Source organism: Rhododendron vialii, chromosome 8a, assembly GCF_030253575.1.
Source record: "Rhododendron vialii isolate Sample 1 chromosome 8a, ASM3025357v1".
Classification (NCBI taxonomy): Eukaryota; Viridiplantae; Streptophyta; class Magnoliopsida; order Ericales; family Ericaceae; genus Rhododendron; species Rhododendron vialii.
In genome coordinates, this window is record NC_080564.1 from 30,093,249 (window position 1) to 30,115,735 (window position 22,487).

General features: G+C 37.2%; 2 protein-coding genes and 1 long non-coding RNA gene across 7 annotated transcripts; 2 read left to right on the plus strand and 1 right to left on the minus strand.

Annotated features, from left to right (window-relative positions):
• Window positions 1–773: 773 nt before the first annotated feature.
• On the minus strand, window positions 774–4,531 carry LOC131335184 (squamosa promoter-binding-like protein 13A). Of its 5 annotated transcripts, none has more exons than XM_058370432.1 (5): window positions 4,389–4,513; window positions 4,251–4,294; window positions 3,357–3,883; window positions 2,274–2,407; window positions 774–1,525 (listed from the first exon to the last, which is right to left on the minus strand). In XM_058370432.1, the coding sequence occupies exons 3-5, from the start codon at window positions 3,761–3,763 to the stop codon at window positions 963–965; spliced, it is 1,104 nt and encodes a 367-aa protein (XP_058226415.1). In that variant the 5' UTR covers window positions 3,764–3,883; window positions 4,251–4,294; window positions 4,389–4,513; the 3' UTR covers window positions 774–962. The 5 variants fall into 5 exon arrangements, with proteins under 5 accessions (XP_058226415.1, XP_058226417.1, XP_058226416.1 ...); XM_058370434.1 differs by having other exon boundaries at window positions 3,986–4,294; XM_058370433.1 differs by lacking the exon at window positions 4,251–4,294 and having other exon boundaries at window positions 4,389–4,531.
• Window positions 1,786–2,128, plus strand: LOC131335188 (uncharacterized). Its single transcript, XR_009202450.1, has 2 exons — window positions 1,786–2,002; window positions 2,042–2,128. It is a non-coding gene; the product is annotated as an uncharacterized LOC131335188 (long non-coding RNA).
• Window positions 4,532–16,073: 11,542 nt separating the features above from the next.
• LOC131335185 (SUMO-activating enzyme subunit 1B-1-like) lies at window positions 16,074–22,129 on the plus strand. The gene is made up of 11 exons (XM_058370435.1): window positions 16,074–16,278; window positions 18,153–18,248; window positions 18,405–18,456; window positions 18,698–18,893; window positions 19,429–19,508; window positions 19,656–19,772; window positions 20,454–20,504; window positions 20,827–20,893; window positions 21,342–21,445; window positions 21,521–21,625; window positions 21,720–22,129. Exons 2-11 carry the CDS (start codon window positions 18,166–18,168, stop codon window positions 21,834–21,836), a joined length of 972 nt encoding a protein of 323 aa, XP_058226418.1. The 5' UTR covers window positions 16,074–16,278; window positions 18,153–18,165; the 3' UTR covers window positions 21,837–22,129.
• The last annotated feature ends 358 nt before the right edge of the window (window positions 22,130–22,487 follow it).

The following is a 22,487-nucleotide window of genomic DNA, read 5'->3' on the forward strand; positions in this document are numbered from 1 at the left end:
TCGTGATGTGATTTTGGTGTTATTGGAAAGCTGACTTCAAGACCTCGAAATCGATATATAATTTGCATATTTTCGATTTTGGACGAAGAAATTATGACTGTTTGAAGTTATGACCGTTTGATTTTCAGTTAGTTAAAGGGGGTTGAGTGCCCAAAAAAAAAGTTAGAGGGGGCAAAGTGCACGCGAGGCTTAGTTAGAGGAGGTTAACTGTAGTTTATCCCATTATTTTTGAGCTTGAAATTACCTTTATTTTTTAAAAGTTTCTTTTTAAATAAACTGGAAAGGGTCCTCAAAGAACCACCACGTGGTAGCAGTCTTGATACCATGCACAACTGTAGCTTTTTTTGTTTTGCATGTTTTGAGGTTGGACACATGGTATAGTAGCTTAGCTTAGGATACCAAAAGTAAACTAGAAAGTAGTCACAGCATTCACCGGGGCCCAATTAGTACCATGCCGTACAATTACAAATTTACTACTAGTCGCTAGTGTCAGTAGGATCCCGCTCGCAAGAGAGGAGAGGGGAGCGCGTGTGAAAGAGAATAGAGACGGGGCATTTTTGTCAAATCACGGACCTTACCCAACATGTAGGAGTACTAATAAATAGCCCAATAGGCATCTACTTTGTACTTTAGACCAATTCTTTTTCTGAGAAAAAGAATGAGTGTTCAATCCCAAGTGATGCAGGTTGCATAAGCTACTGTCCAAGTTTACTCCATAAGTGAGAAGCTTCTTCAGTGCAGAACAGAAAATTCCAGCATAAAAATGACCAGAATGAGCCAACATGAAACACACATAGCAGCACTTCAAACATGAGGAAATTATGTCACATGTACAAAGAACAATGAAAAGCAAAACAATTTTGGATCCTACAAAGCAATTTCCTTCCTTTCCAACTACATCCAAAACAGCAACCCATATCACTCTGCAGCGGGGAGGGACAACTTGGACCGTCGTCGTTTTGCTATTCCCAGCAGAAGGGTAGTGTTTGTGAGACGTCGTTTTCGGAGGACGAGTCACGCCCCATATGAAACATACCCTGGCAATGGACACCGGTGTCGCTTGAATCTGGAACCAAAAGTGAATTCATACTCCCCAGGTTGTTAGTATGCAGTCTTGAGTTTATGGAATGTGCCAATGGGATTGAAGATGGTGGTGGCAGTGGCAACATGTGGTTCTTGAAATTAATCTCAGGCGGCTGCAAGGGCGGCGGTGGCGATGACAGAAGAGAGAGAGCACAGTTCGAGCTGACTTGAGTGGAGAAACAGCTTTCTGATGAAGCGGCGACAGTTTTGTGAAACGGCTGGCAGGCAGAAGCTTCTGGAACCGTTTGGAGGAAGTTGAATTGCTTCCCTTCTGCTCCGTAGCTGTTAGAGGAGGATCCAGGATATGCGTTTTGTTTGTCGAGCAGGTGCTGGTCATATAGCTTAGAATCTTGCTTGGTTTTGACAACTCCAGGCCACATGGGGTTTGTCAAAGTAGTGGTTGGATATACTTCCGAACATGAGAATGGAAACAATCCAGTACCTGCAAGGAATGTGAAAACTCACCATGAGGACTGAACGGATATTGAACAAGAAAAACCTGTCTTCATGAATCATAATGCATATCAGGTAGCATTCACTTCTGCATCATACCAATTACCGTCATAACATCTGATGATCCTAATTAAAGTACTATTTAACGCAGAAAGAAACAGTCAGTAGGCGAGACCTGCCACTTGAAGGATCTCATGGATTCGATAAGGAGATTAAAGAGAAGTGTTTTATTGAACACGAGAGTGCAATTTTATAATCAGTCATCAAATGTTGACCCTCGATAAGAAAGGCAAATATAGAGCGCATATTTCCATTTCAGAACCTAACATACGATATTACAAGTTAAACCGCTACCTCCACGATAGATCTAAGCACAAAAAAAAGGAAAATAGATGGAATTGCTTGGCTCAAAATGCCAAAAGCATATAAATAATAATTTTCACTTAACAGCATCATTAATAGGCAAGTTAATGAAGCATTCGATAGCCTACACAACTGAATTCAGTTGCATATGAATTATTAACTTCTAAAAGTCAGTTCTTCTATCAGCGTGCAGGCTTGCATGTGCTCATGTGTCCGCCAAAACAATTGAAAGTGTTCATATCAGGCCATGTAATCATCAATAAAATCACTTCAGAAACTAATGGAATAGCCTCTTTGGGGGGGGGGGGGTGGGGGGGTGGTTGAGAAGAGAAGAAGCCTGCTGCAAGAAATTTTTGTGAAATGATGACCAGAACCTTGAAAATTAGACAAAAAGCTCCCCGCACGTGCCAAGGGTTCTGGTTGAGGCTTTCTTCTCCTACGGTTGTGTCCATCAAGACGCTTCCTGCAACTTCTCTTGCCCTCATCGAATTCTTCTAGTGAATGGAACCTGCACCAAGCATTGATGGAAGAGTCGACAAATTTCAGGCTCTACAAAATTAGTATCAAACATACGAAACGTGTTAATCCATACTGCAGGGCAGAGTTACCTGGATCATCGATATCTAAAATGTATCAGAAGAATAAAATGAACCATCAAAATATGTTCGAATACGGCAGATTAATAATTATGCTGAGAGATCCCTTGAGAGGCCACTGACCGATAATTTCATTACCCTGGTCCTCGAATACCAAGGAACCTAATATTATGACTACCAGTGATGTCGAATGAAAACAAAAAGAATACCCTACGATTTAAGCCACGGAAAAGTAACTTATCAACGAGGTATTTGCTAGTCATGGAAGAGAATTACAAACGTTAACTTCATGCGCTTTGCAGTACCTAATCCTTGTCAGCTCTAACCATTTTCAGCAAACAATATCAATGAGCCTACTTTCTAGCCTCCACCCAAAGGTTGTGTTTGATCATGGGTCTGTGGAGGGAAACATAAGGTTAACGGAAGAGATCATAAATAATGAAGCAAAGCTAAACTTAGTCCTTGGTGAATCACTTCACAGATGCATGGTCCAAACACAGCCTGATTGATCCCCACTCTATGCTTTCTTGACCTAAGGTTTTTTCCTCTGACTTAAGTTGACACTACGAACAACACAAAATGGAAGAAAACCCATGATGTGCTCCCTGCCAGCTAATCACATTAACTGAATCAATCCAGTTGTGGTAAGCTACTAACCTAAGAAACAAATGACAAAACATAACACTAACTGGAGAAAACCATAAAATTCAAATGACAAACCGAAACATCAAGCAAATACTAGATCTCACATTCCATGAGATATTTAAATCAGAAATCCAACAAACCCGGATAACTTCAAATACTAGACAAGAACACATCCTTGTACACAAGAAAGACAAGTAAGAAAAACTTCACATATACCTACTACACTGCTGGCAGAACCGTCGCTTGCGGCCGTTAATTTCAACCTCTGGAGTCTTAGAGTGCCTCTCACAGACCTTATGGCGCCTATGGTACTCCCTGCAGTTACTAAGATCCGCTTGGCACCCATCAACAAGGCAAGTTGCTGCCTGAATCCCATTAATAACTGCTCGGGCCTTCTTCGACGAGCCCGACGCCATTCTCGGGACACTTGGCACCTGTAAATTGTCCACGGACTCATTGCCAACCCTATTAACCACATGACCAAGCTTCAAATCAACTGAAAAATTCCCCTTACTCCCATGACCTCCCAGACTGCTTGACCCACTACCTGGACCAGTATTGGAGTTGGGTTCTTGTTCAAATTCAGTAAAACCCCATAATGGTGTCTTCAAATTCCAATCCATAAAATTTTTTCCAGTGCTGCTCCTTGTAAGTTTAGATTTCTCCCTCCTTCACTTCACTCCACACCCAATTAGTAACCCAGAAGTCAATTCTTCACTCTTCACTTCCAATGATGCCACAGACTGCATAAATGTATCAAAACAAACAACGGTAAATCACTCAAGATGGACTCAAAACGTGATTTAATTCTTTACTCAAAACATGATCCCGTGACTGAAACTCACTTGGTAAATGGGTACGCCTAAATTCTGGTACAGAGGACCAGAAATTGAAATCCATCCAATTAAATGACAGCCCAGTTTAGGGGAGTTCGTATTTGGTAGCTTAAAACATTCGATTTTTCAATAAGAAGACCATAAAAGTAAGACTATTTTTGAACATTGACGTACAAGGAAAAACAAAGCAGAGAAAACCTAGAAATCCAAATGGAAACACAAGTCTTTGAGTCGCTAAAAGAAAGGCATCACAAGATAAAGTCAAGAAACTCACACTGTATCTGGAAACATCAAGTACAGAAGGGAACCCCAAGAAAACTGGAAGAAAATGTAAAGACGGGTACTTGAGCTTAAAAGGAAGTGCATAATAGGAGTAGTATATAATATCTCTAGAGAGAGAGAGAGTACTGACGGACAAGTGAAGAGGAAGAAGACTGGTTGAGCTTTCCAACCATTCATTTCCTGACATGGATTCCAATAAAACTCCTCACTCCATAAAGAGGGTAGTTAGGGGGAAAAGAAACAAAAAAATAAAAAAAGCTGAGGACTTGTGCTGAGGAGTGTAGGCTAAGGAAGTATTTAGTTGCTACTCGAGTATCACATGTTAGAGATTATGCTGTGTTTGGATTGTGTTTTGAAAAAAATTTTAAAAAATAGTAAGAGTAATAAGTGGAGAGAGATAGAGAGAAAAATAGTGAAAGTAGGGGGAATCTAGGAGGAATCTAAAGGGAATTTTTTGAAATTTTTTTTTTGAGAAGAGAAAAAAACAAGGCTGGGCGAGAATTTTTCGTCCGCGGGAGATTAATTCGGGATCACAATGGAAATTGAATAACGGGTTTTTGCAGGAATATTAGAGCAGCTACAAGCCTAGCTGAGGGAATTTGGGAATTGCATCACGGATTACAGTTAGCAACTAGTTTTCAACTATCAAATTTGGAAGTTGAATCAAACTCCATAATCATGATCCTGTTACTTACTACTAATTGGGATGAAACACATCAACTGAGTACAATATTGAATATTTGCAGGTGCCTCTTGCAGCAGTTAGGAGTGATAGAAGTGAAACATACCTTTCGAGAGGGCAATGCATATGCAGACCGGTTGGCAGATTTGAGACTTCAAATGGATGTGAGGTTTCATATTTTAGATAATATGCCTAATTGTATTTCTTTTCAATTAAGGGCGGACACCTAGAGGGTTGCATACTCTAGACTCATGTACTCTTCTAACTAATTTTATTATAATTCTAGTTCCCCAAAGAAAAAAAAAATTCTTTTTGCCAGAGATGAAAATTATGGGTTTTTCACCACCACTTTTTTTGAACTTCACAGTGCGTTAGTTGCTGATCTGAACCGTTCATCTTATAAGGCCCATGTTAAAATATATTCACGCAAAAAATCAACTTGATTGATATTAATATATCAACGAAATTTTGAATTTTAGTTTATAAAATGGACGGTTTGATCCTGTCAAGTTTAAATTTTCCATGACTATTCGATTAAATACATTATTATAAAAAAATATATATATATAAAAAAAACAACCTTTAAAGTTTTTTAATTTCCGAGTTGTAAGCAAACAGTGTACCAAACAGGTAGGAGTATCTGTCATCTAAAAGCAGTAGCAAATTATACACGCCCACCTTTTTTGGATTTAAATACAAGGAAAATAGTGGACAATGTATTAAACAACTCTATAAATAGTCATAGAGGGCTAGATTTGTTCTGTATGTATACACCTGTACATTTCTTCTTTCTTCTTCTTCATTTTTTTGTGTTAACGCAAAGCGTCTCGTGCCAGTGCGCGCCTCGAACCAATCTCTCCAATCCTCCCACAAACAATCGCACATGTTTATGCGCGTAGGGGAGGTAACCCAAGAGTTGCCGATTGCTTGTCACCGGGCAAAACAAGGCATGGCACGACTCTAGCAAAAACTAGATTTTCTCGGCCTTTTATCTTTAATAGGTCGTGCTCTCACGTCTTGAAGGGAACGCTCAAAAAAAAAAAAAGGGACACGGCATGCTCTCTTAACCGGTATAACCAAGCAAGGACCCTGTAGATATCTTCGTAGGGTATTCTCGAAAAAAGAATAAAATCTTCGTAGGGTCTTGTGGTGACTTTTTATAATAAAAGAAAATATTTTGAAGTGGGGGGGGGGGGGTCATGTTTTTGAAAGTTGCAAGTTTTAAAGAAGAAAGGGCGTAGCGACAGGTGGTTTGTTCCTTTGTGCTTTACAAAACTAAGGGGGAAAAAAAGTAGATAAAGATGGATGGATCATGGATGGATGGTGCTTGAGAAAAAGCATGTGGCATATTTTGTGTTTCACATTTTCATGGCATGTTTTAAATTTGGGTATCTTTTTAAAGTTTCAAACTTTGAATGGTTACCATCACGCTACCATAACATATGAAAAAAAACAATTCAGTAAAGGCAAAATAATTCAAAAATCGGCTTAATTTTGAGGTATTTTCGTCATTATTCGAACAAAAATAGTTTGGACGAGAGTTTTTACTTTTTAGATAGATTTCGCTGGTCGAGACGAATTCATCAGTCGAAAAAAAATAATGCAAAACCGACGAATTCAGAAAATTTGGCAATGAAGACGAAATATAAATTCAAATGGCTTAGTTAAGCCTAAAGTTGATGTTTAACTAACCTAACATATAATAGTGATAAGTTTTGAGTTTTTATTGCATATTTGGTCACTAGGTATGCGTCAAAAACCGACAAAGGTCAATGACAAGTGTTTTTACCATAAAACGGTATAACATGCTTTAAGCCAAATTGCTAAGTATGCGAATTAATTAGTATTTACCCGTGCCAACCCGTTATTCTTGGTTTTTATAGTGTTTTGACCAACATTGGATAATTAGGTTTGGTACAGACATTTTGGTTCTCATTTTACCTTCAGCCAGTCAATTCTGAACTTTCCTAAGGCAGACCAAGGTTTATTTTGGACCAACATTTAAGTTATATTTGACATGATGAGGGCATATCCATTAAATTTGCTGCCCCACACTAAATTCAGCAATTAGATGAGATGCAATGCATTCAAATAAATTCACTGGTCCACCTTCTGAGTTCCCCAAGCTAACCTTAGTTATATTTTGTCTTTCATTGCCTAATTTTCAGTTCATGCATTGGATAATAATGTCAACAACTCTGCTATTATGTTCTTCTTAGAAGGCAACATAGTCAAATGATACGACAAGAAATAATATGCACATTTCTCATACGGTGCGTGTTTTGCGCACCCCCACTTTTAACCGTTAGATTAAATAAATGATTTGAGATGTTAATTTAGTAGGAGTAATATAATCATAACAGAGACTAGGATAAAAAGGGATGTATAATACATATTAATAGGTAGTGATTTTTGTACTTCGTTGTTTTTATTTTATATATAAATTTATAATATTGTCATATAATTTGTTATTGTTTTCACACATGAAAAGATATATATAACAGTAAAAGAAATCAATGAGCGAAAGAAATAATCACAAAAAGTATGATAATTTGAAGGGAAAATTTCACTGACACCCGTGAGGTTTATCTGAATGACAAATAGCCCTTCACTTGTGAGAAATGATGAGAAAAAATAAAGTGGTTTCAATGTTCTTTTCATTACCACTCAACTAACAACTGTTTGACCAAACACGTATGGAATAGCCAAAAGTGGCTTATACTGCCCAAATACACCTTTTGTATTGTAAAATGAATAATTAGAAGCTCTCAAATGTCAAATTTTTAAACCCTAAAGTAATAAATTTGTCTTTTCTGACTAAAACAGTTCTTCCAACAAGTAAAAATAAAGGCTATTAATACATGTTATCCTTTTTTATTAAAATTGATCTTCCAACATATTAAAAAAGTTATTTTGATTTTCAAAAAAAGAGAGCAAGAGTTGATAGGTTTATTTCTTTTACGATAAAAAAAAAAGCTAGAATTATATATATATACACGAATACCGTGGAGAGTTTATTGTCATTTTTCATACATGGACGGGGTATCCGTCATCAAGGAAAATCTTAGGTAGCCAGAATGAAATTTACCCTAATTTGAGGAAGCGACAAAGGCCTTCAATTTATCAACTACCCTAAAGTGAGGGTGATAGCTCAAAGATTGCCAGTTTGGGTAGTACTTTGAATTAAGGGCACTTCTTGTTTTGTACTCCCAATTTGCTCCATGTGTGGCTCATGCCTTGCGAGAATTTTTTGGGTGCCGCTAGGAGGACAAGAGATGCTGATTAGCGGAGTGCTTGGCAGCGGTACTGAGCGGTCGATTCAATCGTTCATCTCATCAATTAAAAGCTCGAATTTAAATCTGAACCGCACCGCACCGCTGCCAAGCATCTCGCTTAACAGCATCCATGGGTCCGCCTGTAGGATGCCACCCACGTGGCTCCCCTGTTTTTGCACTTCTCCTTTTGCCTTCTTCCATGGCGTTAAGAAAAACCAGTGTGCGTTAAATGTCGTTGCAGACTTGAGGGCCCCCACACCCTTTTGTCCGCACAATCACTGTCTGGTGTCCAAGTGTGACACGTCTCTCCTCGCCCCTGGTTTTCTTGGAACGAAAAGTCTACGCCTACCCTCTCTCTTTTACTGCTCTTCTCATCGCGCTCAATTTCACCTCCAAAAAGTATTTTGAAAGATTCGGATTTTAAAAAATTCTTCACTGGAAGGGTTTATTTTGAAATCCGGACCATTGATTGTCGAAACGGACTATGAAATTGAATGAACGATAAAATCGTGCGGCAAGCGTAGCACCGCTGTTCTTGGAATCTTTTGCGACATACCCCATATTTCGTGGGATCTTGCAGCATATACCAAACATTAATCCCACGCGTGGTTTTCTCAGGTAGTAATATACTCAAAATCCAACCGATTACGAGTTGATTTGACAATCCAAATACTCCAGTTTACAAAAAATAAGTACATCTATTTCATTGAACCATGCTTTTAACAACTCCGATCACCTCGAACTTTTGTGTCACATGATGAATCATACGAGAAATCGTCACATGAGAGAATTTTGATCCTCTAACACACGGGTAATCCATTGAGAGGCATAATCAAATTATTAAGGGATGTAACCAAACCATTAAAAGACGTAACAATTGAAGGAAGTGTTTAGTTGTGTCTCTCAATGGTTTGGTTACGGCCCTAAAAGGTTTAGTTACGGCTTTCAATAGTTTGGTTATACAGGTGCATATGGTACCGGGGTGTGTACCGTAGCATTTCCCCTAACGGATATAGAAAATTTCAAAAGTTAACAAATTTGAAAGGTTTTTTAGGAATTTTAGCAAAACCTTCAAAAGATAACTCATCCTTCAAATTTCCACAGATTTGAAGGGAGGGAGGAACAACATTGAATATTAAAGATTACCTTTCTTATTCCCTTTATATCTAGTTTTTCTCCTTTGTTTTCGTTTAAAATTTCATTAAAAAAAAAAAAAAAAACTTCTCAAAATATTGACTGCTGGAAACTAGTACAATTTGAATATTTATTTAGTATTTCCTTTTTATCGTTTTTTCACTTTCTATCACCTTTAAGGAGTAATTGTTCTTAGATTTTTTCACAACCAAAATTTCAAGACTTTTTCCACACTCCTAGATTTTTTTTAATGAGTTTTAGAAATGTCTAGAAAATAATTTTCATATTCCAAAAATATATTTTTTTCTACATGTGTATATGGCAATAACAAATTGCAATATCTAAAAGAAGGGGTACTGCCAATTTGTTCTCAAATATGAAGATATAAAATGATGAAAAAAACTCAGAACTTGTATGGATTGTTCGAGTGCACCCTAGGAGCTCACCTTTCAAATTATGTATAAATGTAACAAAATACAATTTAGAAGCTAACTTTTAAAATAAAATAAAAAATTGAAACTCTTTCAGGATTCAAGTCATTTATTTTGTAAATTCATATGCATGTCAATTATATAAAAAATTAAAAGTCATATCTTAATCTATCGCCCCACCAAAGACTAATAGAACACAGTCTAATTATTAGGGAGTAAAAGGTAAAGTTCGAGAGGACGCCAATTGCACGTCTTGAACAATGACGGATCTATGTGTGGGCATATGGGGGCCACGGTCTCCGTGTTGTTTTCGTTTTTTTTATTATTTTAATATTAGGTGTGTTTTTTTTAGATATTGTATTTTTTTATTGAGTTTTATGTAGGCATTTAAATGTTTTTAAAAATGTGTTTGATTTGGATCCCAAAATCCAATTTCTCTTTCTGCACACGGCCTTCGATCCATTAGTTTTTCTTCAATTATTAATCTCATTTGTCTTTTTATCTCTTTCCATTCATTACCCAAAAAACCTCCATCAAAACCTAAACCAAACAAACTATTAGATTTTTGAACCTTGAAATTTTAGAATCTTGTTGTTCATAGTTTCGGCCCCCGCGTTAACGAAATCCCGATTCCTTCCCAGGTCTTGAACCTTAAATCTCTCAACCACCACGAACCACTGTGCTACCAAATTACCAATGTTGGAGTTAATTCAATAGTAGTACTCCAGTAATCATGAAATAAAGGTACCCTCTTTTTCTTGTACAGGCTCTCTCTTCAGTAGTACTGATGATAATTGATAAAGTAAGAAATAAAAAAGAAGAAGAATAGGCTTTCCCTTTGATTGAGCAATAATTTAGAGGGTGATGGCCGATGGGTTTTAGATCCAAATTTTGTGTGTATTGTTTTCACTTGGAGATTACTTCTTGACCAATTTGTTTACCAAAGGAAAAAAGTGTTTGGAAGTCAAAAAAGTGAAAGTAAACATGCAGTAGATGTTGTGATGTCATCAAGACTTAGCTATGAAGAAACAGATGGAATATAATTTTACACCGACCCCGCAAATCGGTGTGTGAGATTTACTTCCGGGTTTTATCTAAATGATAGTACGATTTATTCATTAACTAGCGAATGTCTGTTCAAAAGAAATAAGTTGTCTACTTTATCCGTCCAATAAAACCTACTCATTCTCTATCTCTCACTTTAAAAAACTCATGTCAAGGTAGAAAGAATAAAAAAAATATGGCAATAATTTACGGGTTAATTATCGACTCTCTTGAAATAATATCAATTTAAAATGGAAAAAATCCAAAGATAATGAATTGGAAAAGAAAGTGTACATATTACCACAGCAGCAGGGTCAAAGTATAACTTAAAAAAATATTCTCTTGACCGGACGACGATCAATGACTGTAGAGGTGCTCATATTTGTAATACAGATTTTTAGAAAGAAAATCTCGAGCGACCTTGCAAAAAATGAGTCAATCCGATAATGGTAAGTGTTTAATATAATATTTGAATTTTTTATTAAAAAATGTAGGATCTTGAATTCTAAATGAATAATTTAAAAATTAGATTAAGTATTTGCAGTAATCCAATTAAACTATTTTTACGCAAGGTCATTTTAAAAACTTATTTTAAATTAACAAACAATTTGAATTATTTGCGTAGAATCGATCCGAGTTTGGGAACTGTCGGTCCCAGACACCCATCCATGTTGCCAAGAATCCCGGTGCCAAGTTAGTGCGAGCAGCATTCGACTATTCATTTCGGCATAAATGACTTGGATTGAATCTATGCGCATATAAATTTGAACCGTTTATTGTTCGGTCAAGATCAAAACCATAAATTGTCGAGATTGAGCGGTCCTTCATCTCCCAATACCAAAAGGGGTTTGTACTTGGTACCCCATAGTGGAAAAGACTGATGAATAAATGGTTTAGGCTCGGATTTTTAATGGGTGAAGTGGACGACCCAGGAAGTTGACCTTAAGGAGACTATATATTACTATCATGTTTCTAACTTGAGAGAGACAAGTAATTAGAACATACTGTCCTGCAAAGCAAAGTAGCGAAGGCCAGGATTTGAACTTAGAGTTGAAATTAAAGGTGATATTTGTGAGAGAATGACCTGTTTCATAAAGTAAAAAATAAATATTTAAATATTAAAAATCTTAGCGGAACGGAGAGTACTTAAAAAATAAGAATATTAGTGGAATGGGGCCTAATACAATCCCTCCGTCTAACAAATAATGTCCGATCTACGGACCAAGAATTTTTAAAATATGTTTTCATTAAAAAAAATTCAAAATTTTTTCCCAAAATTAAAAAGAACCATTGATCCTGAGGGAAAACAAGTTTTGAAATTTTTTGAACCAAAATGCATTGAAAAAAAGTTTGATTTTTTTTGGAAAAACGAGGGGCCCTCAAAGATTGTAAAAGCAGACCGGCACGATGCGGCGTAGGGTCCCTCCGAGATTCAGTAAATGAGCAACCCAGAGCTCAAACCATTAGATCGGTCCATTAAATGGCTGGTGTTAGCCAATTGTTACCATAATTTCGTCTCTAGTTATTGTACACTCCAATGTGTATGTCCTTTGCACTTCGCATTCCTAAATGGCCCTAAGCTTTCCCATCATTTATTGGTGATGCGGCATAGGATCCCTTCGAGATTCAGTAGATGAGCAACCCAGAGCTCAAACCATTAGATCGGTCCATTAAATGGTTCGTTTTAGCCAATGATTACCATAATTTCATCTCTAGTTCTAGTACACAAGAAACTTTTGTGTATCCCGGGGATACCAAGCCCTTCGGTCCGTTTCTCGCTTTTTCGGCCATTTTTCGATCACATTTTGATAATCGGCTCCGTTCATTTTGTAGAGTTCGGTGAGAATCTTATTCATACTTGAAATCGTGTTCATTGGACTTTATTTGATAAATGATCAGCACACGTGAATATTGAAGAAAATCAAAACTAAGTCCAAAAACACACTGAATCGGAATCCAGTTTTGTTTTTTTTGCGATTTCATGTGTTTCGATCATTATATCAAATAAAGTCCGATGAACGCAATTTTTGGTATAAATAAGGTTCTCACCGAACTCCATAAAATGAATAGAGCCGATCATCAAAATATGATCGAAAAATAACCGAAAAATAAGAAACAAACTGGAAGGAATACCAAAGGGCTTGGTATCTCCGGAATACACTAACAGTTTCTCCTAGTGCACTCCTATGTGTATGCTCTTTGCACTTCGCATTCCTAAATGGCCCTAAACTTTCCCATCATTTATTGGTTGATGCAATGAATATATGTGTAAATTCACTCCCAGTCCCGCCAATTACTCCACATTTTTCAACTAAATGCAGAACCCATCAGTTTATATGAATCATCTCTATTTAAGACTAATTTCCGTTTGACCGGGAAAAAAAAAAAAAAAACTCTATGTATGACTCATCTGCAAAATTTGAAGTTTGAGTCTTGAGAGTAGAATACTGTAAGTAAAGCAGCTGGCGACAATGTTAAGCAAGTTTTGCCAGGAAAATCACCAGAACCCAGGTGAGTGATCAGTTCCCACCATTTGGCTTTTATGGCGGGCAAAAGTGGGATCCGGAGGTGCTGCTGTGCACCCCGGTGTAATGCGGCACGCGGACTGTCAATCTCTTCAATCATCGGTCGAGATATGTTTTTTAAGCCACACATCTTATTTCTTGAAATTGGCTGCATGGATATCCTTATTAGCATTGAACTGCTAATATTATGTTTGGTTTGCTAATAGTGGGATTATGTATATAGGGATGTATTTTTATTTTTTTATTTATCAATTTTTGTTTTGCAAAAGGATTAGAGCATGGAATTGCTAATAATTAATATGTTTGTTTTTGTGCGGAGGATTGGATTAAAATCAATGATTTTCATTTCTACCCCTATACGAAAACACCTTTTGATGAGAGATAGTGAAGAGAACAAAGGTGTTTAGAGCATCCATATCAGGGGAGGCAAAAACCCATGTGTGCTACTTTAATGAGGAAAATGTTGAAAAGTCAGCAACATCGGACTTGCTTACATCATCGCTACTTTGCAAAAATTTTCATTTTTGCTATAGTTGCTTGCAGCTTTACACGAGCCACTGTTCACAAGTTACATATATTTTAGAATTTTTGGACGGTTCGGATCGGCCGTTCGATGGCCGGAGTGGGCCCGGCGAGCATGCGGTGGATGGGTGGCGGTGGGTGTATCATTTTCGATTTTGATATGATGTTGTCCCTACGTACCTTCCCTTCTTTTATTGGTTTGGTTTGCTGCCTCTCTCTTTTTTTTGTACCGAGAATAAAGAAGCAATATTTTTAATAGAAGATAGTTTTAATATAAAGAGTCTGATGCAGTGAACATTTTAAAAGTTAATAACTAAAGTAATAAAATAACTTTTTAAGATGTAATTTGGTCCAAAATGTAAAGAGGGTGATGCAGATGCTCTTAGTCAATCTACACATGAGGTAGGGGATTGGAATTAATAACACCTCTCGTGAATTTGTTTTGGTCCATATGATTTTCAAAATAAACTTCAAGATAAATGTGTTCTAATCATGCAATTGTGATCTTTGATAGTTTGAGTTCTTCCAAATATCATATGCTCAACAAAATGAACAGAATGGATTGCCTAGATCAAACTAATGGGCTTGGAATGAGTAAACTCATATGACAAGTGAAATGTAAAAACAAAGGGACAAAAAAGAAAAAAAAAACAAACCTTGAAACCCAACGGAAACACGAGAGAGCAATGTTGGACCGTAAAACCCCTCAAAAAACAAGATTTACAAGGGCTTTGCTCTGACTTTTATTGAGTTTCCATCAGTGGACGGTGATATTGATTTTCTAGATCTAATTTAGGATTAGTCGAGGTATGCACAAGCTGACTCGGACACCTGAAAAGAAAACAGGATTTTAACGATCTTAGGCACCCTGACCTTCCTTCTTGAGTAGCACATTATTGTTTCAATTCTCTTTTACTATGCGTTTATGTTGAGAAATTATTGGCAGGACTAAAGGAGTTACTATGCTTTGCTAAAGAAGCAAAACCAAGACACAAGTTTTCGAGGAGTGATCTGGCAATGCTCATTAGGCGCGTACAGTCCTCATTTTATGGGTAATTCTACTTTGCTCCCTACGTATGAATAGAAACCAGTCTTCACATTTTGACTAATTAATCACGTTGTCACCCTCCCTGTACATAGAACGATCAGTTAACCCCCACAAATAACATACAATTTATCTCCAATAGTGGAGTAGGTAAGTTAACGCAACTATTTTGTTTCGTATCTCCAATAATGCTTGTGAGTAAAGTGTGTCAAAATGGATATAAAAAATGGAAAATTCTAAAATCAGCTCAGTGGGCTGACAATAGTGAGTGTGTGAATGTGTATTAAAGGGTATAAAAAGCACACAGAAATATGCGTTTTGCTTGTCTTTTAGTGTGTTTATCGTCAGCCTAATGAGTTGATAATAGCAAGACCGATAAGAAATTAGTCAAGAATCTAAATGAGTTGTGCGCAATAGCAACTTTGTTGTAGAGTCCATATATTTTTAAATATTTTAGAAGTAAACGCGAATGTCATTGTGTTGGGTGTAGTGCTCTATTGAGGGCACTGTCTTTCCAATTAGCCATCAAAAGTGAAACCTGTGGAAGAGATAGCCGTTAGAGAAAACAATTGATGTTTAGTTGATCTTGTGCTTAACACAATGCTACTTATACCATTGGAGCATAACGACACCACTAAACTAACGACTTATGTAGTACAAAATTGAACCCCATTTTTTGTTTTAAGTTTGTTTCATAATCTCACAAACTCAACTCCAGTGGGAGATGGCGTAAAGTGTCCTAAATAAGGTAAGAGTAGTTTGGCTAAATAAGTGAGCCACGTTAATTTTTTTGTTATTGTTTAATTTTTTTTGCATGTACTAATTTTGTGTCAATTTGTTTTGTAGAATATTGATTGGTAACGACGAGAGAAATCTAAGAAGTAAAGAATTATGAACCAAACTAATTTTTTGAATAAAGACAAAAATAATTCAAAAAATATCTTTAGTGAACTTTTTTATGATATTGATTATAATTTTTTTACTTTTCAGATTTCTCCCGTCAAAACAAACTGATAATTCACAAAAAAGACAACCCAAAACTAGCAAATGCGATTTTTTCTGAATAAAGATAAAAAAAAATAATCTCGTTGAATTATTTAGTCAAAACACCCCTTAAGCCCCTTGACATTTTTCATTTTTGCAAAAGAACCCCTAGTTATTGATACCGACGCTTCGTTAATCACGATTTTCTCCTCTCGCCCCCTTCCCAGTTGCTCTCTTTTCCCAATTACTCTCTCTCTCCCCGCGACAGTCGCCGGAGTTCGGCCGCAAGACACCGTCCGTCCACGCCGGCAACAGCCGACAGGATTCACCGCTCTAGCACTCGTTCAGTTCCCCCTCCATTATCTATCCCATTAGCCGGTCAGCCCTCGATATCTCTCATCGTCTCTTTCAAGTGAAACTTAGGGCTTCTACTTTTATGTTCGTTCTTACTAGAAAAGGTTGGGGGTTTTGGTTTAGTAAAGTTAGGGCTTTTATGTTCGAACTTAGGGCTTTTATCTTGAAAGTTCATTTATGGTTGGTTGCTTTCTTTAACTGGGTTTCTAGTTTTATTGATTTACTGATTTTGCAGTTAGTTGGTTTAACTGTTTTTCTTAGGGCTGCAAATGAACCGAGCCGTTCGTGTTGAAATGTTTGAGGCTCGACCCTGTAAAGGCTCGTTCGAGTTTGATTCGGTACTAAACGAACCAAACCTGAACCTCAATTTTAGGCTCGTATAATAATGAGCCCAACCTGAACGTGACAGTATTCGGCTCGATTAGGCTCGTGAATCCGAAGTGTGTGTATACATATATATGTCAAAAAAATTCTCATATAACCTTAAATATGTGTAAACTTTTACATGTACATAATGGAAATTTTATAACTTGTACATGTATAGTCATTTAAAAGAACTATAAACTTAGATTTTAATTTGTTTTTATAATTTTGTACATGTATGAAGTATGAACTTATTTACGCACAAAATAAAATTTTTATTTGCAGTTTTAAACCTGTATGAGAACATAAATATATATGATATTTCTGACTTGTTAATGCTCATGAACAAGTTCGAGTTCGATTCAAACCTAGGGAAGCTCGGCTCGTCCAATTTTCATTGAACGTGAGTTCCGCTCGAGTTCACTTAAATACTTAATGAACGAACGCGAACATTCTAAACCTTGGCTCGATTCAGCTCGTTTGTAGCCCTAGATTTTTTTTTTTTGCCACATACGCTCTGCGATTTTCTGGTTTCGGTTTAACTACTGTTAAAGAATGATGTGATGTTTTTTTTCATATGATGCTGAACCCTGCACTCTTTGGTTTACTTTTACCTGAGGGATATACCTTAGTGATTTTTAGATGCTTGCTTTTGTTGAATAAATTTTGATATACGCAAAAAATGTTCGTCAGGTTTTTGATTTCCGGTTTGAGTCAACTATTGGATGCTCTATAATTAATGTTTAAGCTTAGTAGTATCCTAGTGTTGTAAATTATGGTAACAAAATTTCACGTTGTGATTAATAGGTGCCCAGTATCTTACATTCCTAGCTCCACAACTATTATTAATACGACATAAATCACTATACGGCTATACCTATTATGAAAGGAACTTCCATACAGGGGAAAGTCAAACTCCTAGCGAGGCGTAGAAGCTCAGCCAACGGGCTAACTTTGTTGGCTGGATTTTCATACTTTATCATCCCCTTCATAGTATTATCTAACTTCTCACTTGATGCAATAGACTTGCTACCTTTTTTGGAAATGTGAAATGTACATGGAGCAAAAAGGAGAACCTGAGCGAAAACACGATGAACCAAGCCACCACTATTTTTTCCCCTTCCTTTGTCCCGTGCTGAGAGCAGCTCTTTTGAGATTTATATTGTGGTCGATCAAAGGGTTGAACTAGTGACACTCGCTCTATTCTCAGTTTCATTCAGCATCTGAACTTACAGAGATTGCCGTAATTTCACAAAATAACCCGTGCTGATAGCTTCTAATTTTACCCACTGTATCCTTTAGTCTTAACTTAAAAATAGTAAAATACTGTGCAGCTCCTCACCGTGTCATTTGTTTTGCTCCTTCTATTGGGTTCCGCTCTGCCCTCTCTCTCTCTCTCTCTCTCTCTCTCTCTCTCTCTCTCTCTCTCTCTCTCTCTCTCCATGCATATTCCTTTAATACGTTAATGTGTAGTATATAACATATGTATCAATGTGGTTGTGCTGACGATATCGATATGTAATCTCTTATCTCAGGTTGAAGCTGGTAATGGACGGTGAGGAGTTGACAGAGCAGGAAACTGCATTGTACGATCGCCAGATTAGGGTTTGGGGTGCTGATGCTCAACGAAGGTTTGTGTACTGTTTGTATATTTACGGCTCTGGCTTATGGACTTCATCTCAGGCCGAATTATTATTTTTTTATATTGTCATGATTACAGTTCAAGAGTTTCAAAATTGCTCTAGTTAGATTGCCGTTCTAACTATGGAATTTTGATTATTGTTTAGGCTAAGCAAGGCTCATATTTTAGTCAGTGGACTCAAAGGAACTGTTGCCGAGGTAAATTTATGAATATATTGCTTGATTTTTATGTAGGGACATGCATGCATCTGTTATCCATTCAAAGAGAAACTCTTAAACAGAATTTTTTTGGTGGAATTGTTCCTCATATGCTGTATGCATCACATGTAGACTCACTTGTCTTGGGCTTTGCTCGTAATCAATGTAGTTGTTTGTACAAGTTTTTTTGGGAGGAATCTGCAAGCATCATGTGCTAATTTTACTATTTTATATTGGGCAGTTTTGCAAGAACATTGTTCTAGCAGGAGTAGGTAGTTTGACATTAATTGATGATCGCCCAGTGACCGAGGAATCTCTATCAGCGAATTTTTTAATTGCACCCGACGAGAATGTCTTTTTGGGGAAATCTCTTGCCGAGCTTTGTTGCGATTCTTTGAAAGATTTCAATCCGATGGTCCGTGTTTCGGTTGAAAAAGGTCTGTCCCTTTTACCTTTTGTTGTAGTTTTTTGGCTCAAACGTATTAACTCTTTGTAGAACAACAAACTTTGCTCGAACATCTTTCTGAACAAATGACCCGTGACTTTGGCTTCATGAAATGGTGTTGTGCTTCTTTACGATTATTTGTCTGCAAAGGCAAGTTGAAGTAGATGATTCAATTGTAGGATGCAACAGCACGTCAAATCAGGTGCTTTTGCGTCTTAACTTGATGATTATACTGTTGAGTTACCAATTGTCCCAAATGTAAAGCTATGAAGAAATGGGCCCAACAATGTGCCAAGCTATTCAACACATACCATGTGCTACCAGAAGATATTTACTAGAGAAGAATTATGACCATCAAGTCCATCACACATGAACTTAAATCTTGCTGTGCACGATGTAGTAAAATCTTTTATGTGGTTAAAATATGGCTATATTTTGAAGAACTTTTCTGTTTATTAGTTTTACAACTGTGGTCATAAGTAGTTTAGCTGAACGTCTTGATGAAATCCTTACATTCTTCTTTACAGGAGATTTGTCTAGCTTTGGTGGAGATTTCTACAACAAGTTTGATGTTGTAGTCGTCAGTTGTTGCTCCCTAACTGCAAAAGTAAAGCACAAACTCTTTTTTCTTGTGGAAACTCATAGCTTGTGTTCAAAGCATGTGTTAGCTTCTCATCTGCTTTCGTTTTTCCCGAGCCCTTCCTTATTGATACTTTTGTTCTCTCTTATCTCTCTCTATTCTTCTCTTCATTAGAAATTGATTAACGAGAAATGCCGCAAGTTGTCAAAGCGTGTTGCATTTTACACGGTAGACTGTAGAGATTCCTGTGGGGAAATATTCGTTGATCTGCAGAACTTCACATATTCAAAGGTGACAGTCGATTTTATTTTGATCTCCTATGTATTCTGTCAGTTTGTTCTTTTTGGGAATTACTTTCTCACCTTCTGTTAGTTGAACCGTTAATAGGTCCAATCAGAGGGCTTTGTGATATACAAGTTTGATTTCTTTTGCTGGTTGTTAAACTTAAACCTGGTTTGAGACATTTACCATTATTCACTAAATTGCCCAAGGCCCATTGTAGGAGGCTATGAGATGTTGGAAAGCTCAATAGTGCCCAGTCTTTTTGGCCAATAATATCTAGTACTGCCTTGGTGCTATTCATAGGCGTTTTGAACCAACTTCTACACCTTAGCTAATCTTTCACGCTGAGTTCCCTTTGCCTCTTTGTGCACTGTGAGGAAAGTATGGGTTATAAAAGAAGAATTAGGATTCAATGTCCCCCCTTCAATGTGCTAATCTGGTTTAAGCCTTAATTTTTCTGTCTTGCTTCACTGATTCTTTTTTTTGATAAGTAAATATTTATATTAAAGAAGGCATTAAGGGAATGCCACCCGTATACAATGTCTTGCTACACTGATTCATTTCAATGTTTCTGCCAAAATTTTCCTGATACTTGTTCTCTGAAGCTATGAGTTGGGTTGCTTATGTCAGCTTTATTTTTTCTGTTTGTGGTTAACATTTTCTGTTTTCAACTCCATTTTCTATTTGCAGAAGAAGCTTGATGAAACCGTTGAATGCCAACTTCAGTATCCCAGTTTTGAGGTATAAATAATGAAAGTAGTTCATTGAAGTGGTAGACTATTTAGTCAAACTGTACTTTGTCGGTTGATGAGGATGGTGGCATGCATGTAATATGGTGCTGGGCCTGCTAGCCTTCTTCTCCTTTTGTAGACCATATTTTTGCATTTAATTTAGAGTCTCATTTGTGATCATTATCTTCATTCATGCCAGCCGACAAGCGGAGCTTAAGAATAGTTGTTGCATTCTATCTCTCTATCTTTGCCTTTATGCGTTAACTATTTTTCTTGCTTTGTAATTCCATTTGTCAAATTCTGTCATTTTGAGTGGGATCATGTTTTGGCAGGATGCAATTACAGTACCTTGGAAATCCCTTCCTAAGAGAATGTCGAAGCTGTACTTTGCCATGAGAGGTACAACGGATCCCATTGTAAATCCTCCTTCATTTATTTTTGATATTTCGGGAGGGGGCATGAAATAGATTACACGAAAGTAGGAACTTCACTTGCACTTTTGTATAAGAATTCCTCACACAGTGACACACGTGTGCATGATCACACGTTTGTTTCCCCCCTCAATGGGAATATACCAAAATTTAATTCTTCTACCTTATAGAAGCTAGCATATTCCATTCCCCCTTCTTTTTGGGAGATTTTTTTTCTCAAGTTTTGTTTCCGATTTTGCATTTCCACGCTAGTTCTGTGGATTGTGTGGTGAATAAATTGTCACTAGCAGTTGGGCAAACACATACATGGACAGGGGGGAGTCCTCCCTCTCTCCAGCACTGCTGCATTGTTATGATGTATTGTGGTTTCTATTGTTGTTATTTTCTGAGACGGATCCAATTTGCTGATTATGCAGTGGTAGAAATGTTCGAAGAAGCTGAGGGACGTAATCCAGGACAAACTTCTATAGATGACCTTCCGAAGGTTTTGAAGCTGAGGAAAGAAGTTTTGGAAAAACATGTAATGTGTTACTTTGTTACTAGCAGTTATTTTATACAAACTGAATCTAATTGATGCTACATTCTTCCCTTGCAGTCACTAAATGAGTCTCTTATTCCTGCTTCTCTCCTTGAGAGACTTGTGGCAGGGACAAGAGAATTCCCTCCAGTTTGTGCCATAATTGGAGGAATCCTTGGACAGGTGAAAATATTAGGCCATTTCATATTTCATTATTTCTGGTTGATTTGAAAATGTGATTTTGATTTGCTCACATGTATAAAAATGTGATTTATAGGAGGTTATTAAAGCAATATCGGGCAAAGGCGATCCTTTCAAAAATTTCTTCTTTTTTGATGCTACGGACGGGAAAGGCGTGATGGAGGACATATCATCCGACCTTATTAGCAACTGAAGCTAAGCAAGATAGAAACTAGCAATTTGACCTAACAGTGTCCGCAGATTGCAAGTGCCCTTTGCTTAGATTTGATGGGTTTCTTGGGGTGACTGTCTCTTTTTGGTGGATACTACCACACTAGGATTTTAGGATGATTAACTGGTGGAGAATTTTAAGCTTATAATGCCTTACCGCATCTGAAAACCCAATGTTGGGCTCTTCTTTTGGAAGGTACTATCGTCTTTTTTGTAAACACTTCTGCTCTAAAATTAGCTGAGCGCTTTGATGGTATTAACATGCATTATTTATAACCTTGGGTTCATTGGATTGAAACTATTAGTTCCAAAAGCTTGTTTTACCAGTATTTTGGGTATCTGCTTATACATTTGAGAGAGATAGAATGTGCAGGCTAGGCTACAGCAGGGAAATTATGGTGGATTTTATTTCATGTTTTGCAGGCCCCATGAGTTTGGTACATGTTTCTGTAGAGATAGTCCGTTGGCTTTGTGTTCCATTCCAATAATCATGGAAACGCACTTGTCCTGTTCTCCTACTCATGCCTATGCCTCCGTGCATGGCAGTAGTGCCGAGCGGTCGATCTGGCTGTTCATCTCGAGAATCGACCACTTGGATCTCGACCAAGCAATGGACGGTTCAGATTTATATATG